Source organism: Sebastes fasciatus, chromosome 13 (assembly GCF_043250625.1).
Source record: "Sebastes fasciatus isolate fSebFas1 chromosome 13, fSebFas1.pri, whole genome shotgun sequence".
Taxonomy (NCBI): Eukaryota; Metazoa; Chordata; class Actinopteri; order Perciformes; family Sebastidae; genus Sebastes; species Sebastes fasciatus.
In genome coordinates, this window is record NC_133807.1 from 16079973 (window position 1) to 16089540 (window position 9568).

General features: G+C 40.9%; 1 protein-coding gene across 1 annotated transcript; it reads right to left on the reverse strand.

Annotated features, from left to right (window-relative positions):
* Window positions 1-559: 559 nt before the first annotated feature.
* LOC141780547 (uncharacterized) lies at window positions 560-9481 on the reverse strand. Its single transcript, XM_074655816.1, has 6 exons — window positions 9098-9481; window positions 2972-4929; window positions 2618-2711; window positions 2344-2393; window positions 1295-1363; window positions 560-833 (listed from the first exon to the last, which is right to left on the reverse strand). Exons 2-5 carry the CDS (start codon window positions 4925-4927, stop codon window positions 1322-1324), a joined length of 2142 nt encoding a protein of 713 aa, XP_074511917.1. The 5' UTR covers window positions 4928-4929; window positions 9098-9481; the 3' UTR covers window positions 560-833; window positions 1295-1321.
* Between the last annotated feature and the right edge of the window lie 87 nt (window positions 9482-9568).

Consider the following 9568-nt stretch of genomic DNA (forward strand, 5'->3'; position numbering starts at 1 on the left):
CAAAGAAGCATCCAAACCTGACACCAGAAATAAATGTGCCTAAATATGATGAACGTACAGTTTGTGGTCACAGTTAAGAGGCGACAGGAGCCCTACTTCAGCTTTAAACAGGAATTCCATATTTATATATATATAAATCTTGTTTAGTGCAGCTTAACATTGAATTTAAATAATATTAGTAAAAAGGGAAGAACAAAGTCTAAAAATAGACATAAATAACAACCGATAAAGTGCATGGTAGCAACATCAACTGTGCATGCAGCTTTATGGAAATAAATAAAGGTTTGTTATGTGATGACTGAAGCACGAACAGTAATAAAAAAAGTAGTACAAAAAACTGTAGAAAGAAAAGAAGAAGAGGCCTGATATAAAGATGTCATATTCTATACAACAAATCAATAAAGCTCATTAAACTCTAATATAATTATTATGTTCAAATAATAAACTGTATTTGTGACATGGCTAGTCCCCGTGTGGATCTTTAAGAAGAGGAATAAATATCCTTTCACACACACACACACACACACACACACACACACACACACACACACACACACACACACACACACACACACACACACACACACACACACACACAGACAGACACACACACACACACACACACCATCTAGTCCAACTGCCTGCGTTAAAGAGACTGAACAAAACAAAGACACATCTTATAAAAACCCTAAAAGTGGCCCCCTGGTTGATCCGTCTTTGAGTGAAATCTTACCAGAAAGTTTTCCCACTGACACACGCTCACGTTAAAATTAGTGTTATAAAACAGCCGAGGTGAAATCAGGCAGATCACGTCGCACCCTGAGGAGATCATTCTGGAGAAAAGAAATGACATTAAAATGACATGAAAGATGAAGAAATGTATTTCTGGACATAAGATGATTTTGTTCTTATATATTTCTAAGTTTTTCAATTACAAACGAGTAGAACTGCAGCTAACAATATATATATATATTACTAACAGATGTCTCTTTCCCAATGTAAGTCTATGGGAAAAAGTCTTTTTGGGCCCAATGGTATCACGTGACGGACACAGAAGTTGAAGTACCGCCGTTTGCCACCTACGAAAATTTGCCTCAAAGCCCGGCGCTCTTCCTGTGGGCTTTTCTCTCAACGTGTCGTGTTCAGGTGTTTTTTCAACAGCCAAGTCTCACATTTGAGAAGCTGTAACCCTCACCAACAATTAATCGATTATCAAAATAGTTGCGGATTAACTTTCTGCGATCGACTAATCGACTGATTGTTGCAGCTCCACAATAGTTTATATATTACTTACCTCCAGTGCCCCCAAATGTCTTTCGCGTCATCTCCTGCGTTGTCTGGCTACACTTGTGAACAGTTTGTTCTGTTGGATACAAACAAATAATAAAACACATATAAATAAACCCACCAAAAATAATTTTGAGACAACTGAGACAGCAGCTCAGTCAAAAGCGTAGCTGACAAACTGATAAACAGATTCTGATTGATTATTTGAACCTACATGATACCTACAAAATGCAAATGCTGCACTTTCCAGTTGCATAATCTTTACGAATGAAAAGGCAGAACACAGCATCTACAAGCAGATGTGCTCTATTTTAACTAGTTTGCTTATTTAAATACATTTGATTGCCATTTCATTTTGATTATTTACAGTCTATAGTTTATAGGAATTAAATGTATCTCTGTTCTGCTACTGTCTGTCTGTATCTCTACTATTAATATTTATTAATTTACCATTTAGTACATTTAATTATGTGATTTAAAGGCTGCAGCAAATCACCTGAAATCCACTAGTCCAAAGTGGAGCTAAAAACTAGTTACTATCTAACTAATAGCTATTTTTTTGCTATTTTATTATACATTTCTGTGGCAGAATAATTTTCCATAAAAAACAAGAAGTCAGATTCTGGTATTAACCCAATTGTGTTGTTGTGTGTTGTCTTGGTAGGGCAGTATATAGTACTGTATTTATGTTTAGGGGGTCTAGCAAAGACCATAAAAACAAAACCTCAGACCACAATGGACACGTGGTTTCTATACAGTTCACTTGATTTGACACTATTACACATATTTTATTTTACAAATATCAATATTAATTTGCAGTAAATCTCACTTTGTTGTTTAATTGTTTAACAAAGTTTTGATCTTGCACTACATTTGCATACTCACATGTCATTTACCACACTCCTCATACAGTAAGTATGCAGGATGAAGTATTTAGAAAGAACACAGAAAACACTAGTGACCCCTAGAGGCCCTGCAGCTCCCCACACCTCACTGAATCAAAGACTTTGGACCAACAGAGACTGAAACGCTCTCACTAACAAGGTTAAAACTCACCTTGTGCTCTGGACATCTAATGGAGAAGTTGTCCTCTTTTAAGACACAGCCTGAAAAACACAAACACAGAAAAATAAGCTTTTATATCCTTAAAGATGACTCAGGCCGAGTGACAACGACAGCCTTCCCACGCGAAGAAAAGTGACTCAAGCTCTCATCGTGCTCACAGTTCAAACACGCAGGCGGAGATTTTAGGAAACAAACACAAAAACCACAAGATAAGCGCTTACATACTTTCTCATATCTACTACACTATCTACGTGTCTCACTGTACCTGACTGAATGGCACATTTGTAGTGATAATTTCTGGGACAGCCCTTCTGGAAACATCCCATTATTGCACCCGTTTGTTGGCACGCTGAACATGTCTGAAAAGAAAAAGAGCACTTTTATCACAAAACAATATTAATATTGATTTTCAATGCAACATTAGATCAGACAGAACTCTTTCCACATGTAACACAAAACTTAAATGTGTAATGTTTCATTAAAGAATAGTAGGGCTGTCATAGTTAACGCGATAACGCGTTGTCAACTTAGTTGACAACTAATCGATTGTTGCAGCTCTAAAAGGATCACACATACATAATCATGATACAAGTCCACAGAGAGTTAAGACGTCACTCACTGTTTCTTGTGCGACCCGGGCCGCCTCCTCTAACCCGTACAGCTTCCCTCTGACCAGGAAGACGCCGGTGGACCAGATACCGCAGTCCTCGTGGATCCAGCCCTCGTCCAGACGAAGCGGTACCTTTGGGAGAGAGTGGTCGTCGCTCTTGAGCAAACTTTTGACAGCAACGCAGTCGTGACCGTCACAACCATCGGAGGAATTTACTGAACGTCTGCTGACGACTGATTGTTCTTCCTCTTTCTGCTCACTCTTGTACTGAGACGGGTTGGTGGGGTAATACGGGCCGTGAAGGTCCCCGAGGCCCACGGCGTTGGCCGTCTGACCACACAGGCAGCACAACAGCGACGCATGACAACTGCTCTCCGGGCTGAAGCGACCCAACTGGAAACAGGACGTATTGGGGACAAACCCCGACAGAGACCTGGTGGCTTTCTGTTGCTGTCCTCTGCTGCTCCTGACTGTCTCCTCGTCCTCCTGATAGTTCACAACAGTGCACATCCTCTTCTTCATGTGAACAAAAGGGCAAAAGTTTCTCACTTTTTTGTTCTTTTTTTCCCCTTTTAAATTTGTATATTTCAGCTTGATTTCTGGCTCTCTGGGAGAAAACAGAGCAGCAGGTCCGGTGTGTTGGCGAGCTTTTTTCTTCCGTCTTGCAACAGTTTTTTTGTTTGTTTTCCCTTCATGCTGCTCGGGTGCGACCCTGCAGTTTTGGTTCTGTTTAGTTCTTAACCTTTTAGTTTTAGGAAGGGTGGGGGGCTTCTTTCGTTTACCATTGATGCTTTTCGCGGGCGACACTTTTTTGCAGCGAGGCTGCTGCTCATGCGACTCTCTCTGCGGTGACTTCCTGTCTGTCCGAACGTCCTCGTCAGACTCCTCTGAATTACTGCTCACTCTTTGTGACAAGTTTGGCTGCGAGGCCGACTCGTCTGCGCCCGAGCTGAACAACCTCACCGCGTACTCCATCATGTCATCTGAATCGCAATTTTCGTTGTAAATACCCACCGCGTCGTTTTTAGCTCGTCTCCTCAAACTGTGCCGAGACCCGCTGCAGGTATATTGAGGAATTTCAGACACAGGTTTCCTGATTCTGGGGCTGCGTCGAACTTTTCTACGCGGAGCTTTTTCATCGTCGCTCTGAGGAGGAGTTTCTCTCGCCACACTCTTCTTACAAGAAACACTCTTCTTGCAAGAAAAGGTTTTCGTCTTTTCGTTTGTGACTGAAACTTCGATAACGTCGCTGTCATCGCTTGAAATATCTACGGGATATTCAGCAGGGTTGCCGTAAACAGCGCTTAGGTCCGACAGGAGGACTACGGGTCTGGTGTGATGTACAGGAATGTCCACTGAGCTGTCTGACGAGTCCTCTGAGTACGAGCTGTCAGGACTGGGTGAGCTCAGAGGCTGAGGTAGGTGATAGCAGCCTCTCCCTTCATCCAGTGAGGACACGGCGGGGGACAGAGGCTCCACGATGTGCCTCACGCTGTCCTGGATGAAAGGACTGCATAAGAGCGGCTCCTTAGCGGAGGACACAAGGAAAATAACATCAGAGCCGCTGTTGCTGTCGCTCTCCTCTCCACCGCTGCTTTCGAGAACCGGACTGCCAGTTTGGTCGGGCCCGTAGAAACCCGGATGCCACAGGTTGCTGTCGCGGTACAGATCCAACCCGGGAGCTAGTGTTGAATTCATGTAGCCACCTAAAGACTCAGGGCCCTGCTCCATGTCTCTGCAGTGGACAGGTGCACCCGGGTCAGGATGTGAGCTGTATGAGGACGAGGCTCTGGATCTGAACGAGGAGCTGATCTCGGTGCTGCAGCTCGGCGGGCGTCTGTGGTACCACTCGGGCTTCTTTGCCAGGTCCATGGCTTCAGTGTGGCTGCGGGTCAGGGGGTTGACTGAGTAGCCCTTTGACAGGTCCATCGCCATGAGAGATTGATCCTGAGGGGACACTTCCATCACTGCAACAAACACAAATTAACATTACTGAGATTTTATACCTGTTTCTTACCACTTCTTTAAAATGCTTTAAAGGGATAGCTGTGGTGTTTCTCAGTGAGGTTGTATGAGGTACTTCTCTATAGTCAGTGTATTACCTACAGTAGATGGAGTTTGGAGAAACAACCATCACGGGAGCAAAGCAAAGTACTGTTGTGGCAGCAAAACACATTTTAGACACCTAAAAGAATCTATATCAGTTTAACTGTACGCTATATTAATAATATTTTCACCACTTCCGACCGCTGTCAGACAGCCCTTTCTGACGGGGAACTGAACCTGTTGTATCTATGCTCTCACCAAAGCCATCAGACTGTAATTTTACCTCTCAGAACACAGGAGTTGCTGGCCTATACTATTTATTACTCTAAGAGCAACAACAACTTTGCTCCGTGTTGCAAATGCAACACATACAGTAAGTTCCTATTGTTACAGGCGACCCCTCCTCCTCTAGGTTTCCCTTCAACCCGTGTCTTGTGCTCTCATTGACTCTAGCTCGAGGTCAGAGTCCCCGACCAGTCCATATATTTATCATGCTAGATATCTGGAATGTGTCTGCGAGGCGTCGGCGAGCCTCTTTGCTCTTTGAACAGTTCACACATGAAGTTTGAGCGCCGATGTTTCCTCTGATCTGGGGCTTTTGTCAGGGATTTCCAAAAAAAATGTCAGAGAGCGGAAAATCAGGGCTAAAGTCGTGTAGTGTGAACTAGGAATAACCCATCGAGGCAGCGGTAGACCGGTGTTACGGTTTAACAGGCGACCCTGTTAACTGGCGACTTTCAGCCGAATGAGTCTGTGGTTGTCGTAGTTACGGCAGCTGTTGAAAGCAGGAAGAGAATACGTAGCTGTCCTCGTGAATGCCTCTTTGTTTAGTATTTCATTACAATATTTAAACATACCGGATTCGTCTTTGGAGCTTTGGAGTCTTGTTTGTGGAAACGTGTCCGCTATATTCTGCTCGCGTTTGAAACGTTGCTTGTTATGATGAATATGTTGAAATCAGGAAGAGCAGCGTCGCTCTTCCTGTAAGCTAATACAAGTTTCTAAATACACATATTCGTCTTTGGAGCTTGTTGTAGTAAACATGTGTCACGTAGAAGAACCTCATCCCTTTAAGAAAAAAAAAATGAATAAAAATGTCAGGTTTTACGGGATTTGAACTCATACCAAAATCACAGCTTGTGTGACAGACGGAGGTTTCCTCCAATGCGCCACCAGCACTGGGGTGCTCACAGGTGAATGTCATATTTATCTCAAATATCACACGCTAAGTAGTCGCTCTGAGACGCAGAAGGCAGCCAGATTAACTTGTGACCACACTGTCCGTGTACTTCAGACCATCTGATTTACAACACAAGTAAGTGTCTGTTTATGTTGTTGTTGTTGTATTCACGTGGAAACATTGAAGTTTGAAGATCTCGCATCAGCTGCACCATAAAGAAAATGTTTTCAAACCAAAAAGGCACTGGATTGAGAATTGACCCAGACAACAACACAGAAGTCAAACACTCAAGTTATTTTTATTCAGGAGAGGCCAACACATTTCACTTGTAGCCAATCAATCTGCACAACATACACATGTCTGTACATCCTGCTACTATTTAATCTTATATTCACAAAGCAGCCATTTAACACAGGTTCTTTCTAAAATAAATTATATATTTATGTTAGTAGCTATTAAATTTAAAAGTTAAGATCATCAGTTATAGAAAACATACATAAACATCTGCTTCCTGGGCTCAATCATCACCCTCAAATCAGAGCAGAATATCAGTAGTGTCACTAAGAAGGTTCAGCAGAGATCAAATCAATTCAATTTGTATAGCCCAATTACAAATTTGCCTCCGGGGGCTTTACAATCTGTACAGGATCCGACACCCTCTGTCCTTTACAGTACGACCCTGTCATTGAATGAGGAAAAAAACCTTTGAACAGGGAAACAAATGTAAGAAACCTCAGGAAGAGCAACAGAGGGATCCCCCTACCAGGATGTACAGACGTGCAATAGATGTTGTGTGTGTGTGTGTGTGTACAGAGTAACGATATAATGAAAATATAACATAGACAATCCATATGTCAAAAATGGATGCATATATTGTGAACATAACATCATGTACGCCCTGCAATATTCTCTGCCTCTTCTCCCTTTGTGTAAATAGTATGTTTTCCCCTTGAGAGGGTCATATGTTGTGCAGATTGATTGGCTACAAGTGAAATGTGTTGGCCTCTCCTGAATAAAAATAACTTGAGTGTTTGACTTCTGTGTTGTTGTCTGGGTCAATTCTCAATCCAGTGCCTTTTTGGTTTGAAAACATTTTCTTTATGGTGCAGCTGATGCGAGATCTTCAAACTTCAATGTTTCCACGTGAATACAACAACAACAACATAAACAGACACTTACTTGTGTTGTAAATCAGATGGTCTGAAGTACACGGACAGTGTGGTCACAAGTTAATCTGGCTGCCTTCTGCGTCTCAGAGCGACTACTTAGCGTGTGATATTTGAGATAAATATGACATTCACCTGTGAGCATCCCAGTGCTGGTGGCGCATTGGAGGAAACCTCCGTCTGCCACACAAGTTGTGATTTTGGTATGAGTTCAAATCCCGTAAAACCTGACATTTTTATTCATTTTTTTTTCTTAAAGGGATGAGGTTCTTCTACGTGACACATGTTTACTACAACAAGCTCCAAAGACGAATATGTGTATTTAGAAACTTTTATTAGCTTACAGGAAGAGCGACGCTGCTCTTCCTGATTTCAACATATTCATCATAACAAGCAACGTTTCAAACGCGAGCAGAATATAGCGGACACGTTTCCACAAACAAGACTCCAAAGCTCCAAAGACGAATCCGGTATGTTTAAACATTGTAATGAAATACTAAAGAAAGAGGCATTCACGAGGACAGCTACGTATTCTCTTCCTGCTTTCAACAGCTGCCGTAACTACGACAACCACAGACTCATTCGGCTGAAAGTCGCCAGTTAACAGGGTCGCCTGTTAAACCGTAACACCGGCAACTCCAGTGTTCTGCGAAGTAAAATGACAATGATGATAGATAACAGCTTCAGTTCCCAGTAAAAAAATAAAATGAATAAAGACAAATGCAAAAATAAAAACATACATTTAAAAATGTATTAATATATATATATATATATATATATATATATATATATATATATAAATAAATAAAAGGGAAAATTAAACAGAAGAGTAAATAAATAAGGGAATTAATACAAAGGAAATAAATAAAGAAAGAAACAAATTAAAACAGAAATATAAATTTTTGTCACATTTTATCAATTAATTAATGGTTACATTTATTTCTAATATTATTTTTGCTACATTTAATGAGATATCTATTTATTTATTTTGGCGGATTCCGTCCTCCACGTCCACAGTCAGCTGGGTTGAGGGCCATATTTTGAACTTTTCTTATTTTATTTATTTATTTTTAATTTAATTTAATTTAATTTTACTTGCCATATTTTAACCACTTTTTTAAAATTGTATTTATTTATTCATTTATTTATTTGTATATATATTATCCATTAATATGCTGTTAAGAATCAGGCTCTTTACCTGAGCTTTCTAACAAGACATGTTAACAGGTAGGCCCACTCCATGAGTAATGTAAAAGGTAAATGTAACCTGCCTGTTTTATAATGACTATATACTGTAGATTTAACTCACAATAAGTGTACAATCATTTATTTATTTATTCATTTATATGATATATTATTCATTAATATGCTGTTAAGAATCAGGATCTTTACCTGAGCTTTCTAACAAGACATGTTAACAGGTAGGCCTGTATGTAAAGGTAAATGTAACCTGCCTGTTTATAAAGACATGTACAGTAGATTTAACTCACAATAAGTGTACAATCATTTATTTATTTATTCATTTATTTATTTATATTATATATTATTCATTAAGATGCTGTTAACAATCAGGCTCTTTACCTGAGCTTTCTAACAAGACATATTAACAGGTAGGCCCACTCCATGAGTAATGTAAAAGGTAAATGTAACCTGCCTGTTTATAATGACATGTACAGTAGATTTAACTCACATTAAGTGAACAACAGTCTGTGTTTTAAAGTGTATAAATGCTGGTGGTCTTACCCCCTGAGGTGGCAGCAGTACTGATGGCCGACCCCCGGTCCAGACAGAGACAGAGCGGTCTTCAGGAGGACTCCTATCCCCTCTAGCAGGTCTGGTAGCCGGGTTAGCTAACACACCTCTCCGGGCCCATCACCAGGACTGGATGTAAACAATAGCAGAGACAGCATGCTAGCTGGCTTAGCTAAACGTTTAGCTCGCTAAGATAACTCAACATGTAGCCGACGACACTCGACGCGATAACAAAGAGAGACGAACATGTTTTTTGTTGAGTGATTCGCTGTGAGGCGGTTTACAACCCTTCTGGCTACTGTTGGTATTTTAAAGTTGTCATCATGGAGACCATCGTCTCTGCTGTGGTCAAGTCACAGCGACACAATCAGCATGACACCGGAAGAGAACACTGGGGGATTTCAGAGTAAAAGCCCCCAGGAAGCAATGCACTTTAAAATATGGCAAAAATGAATAAATAAA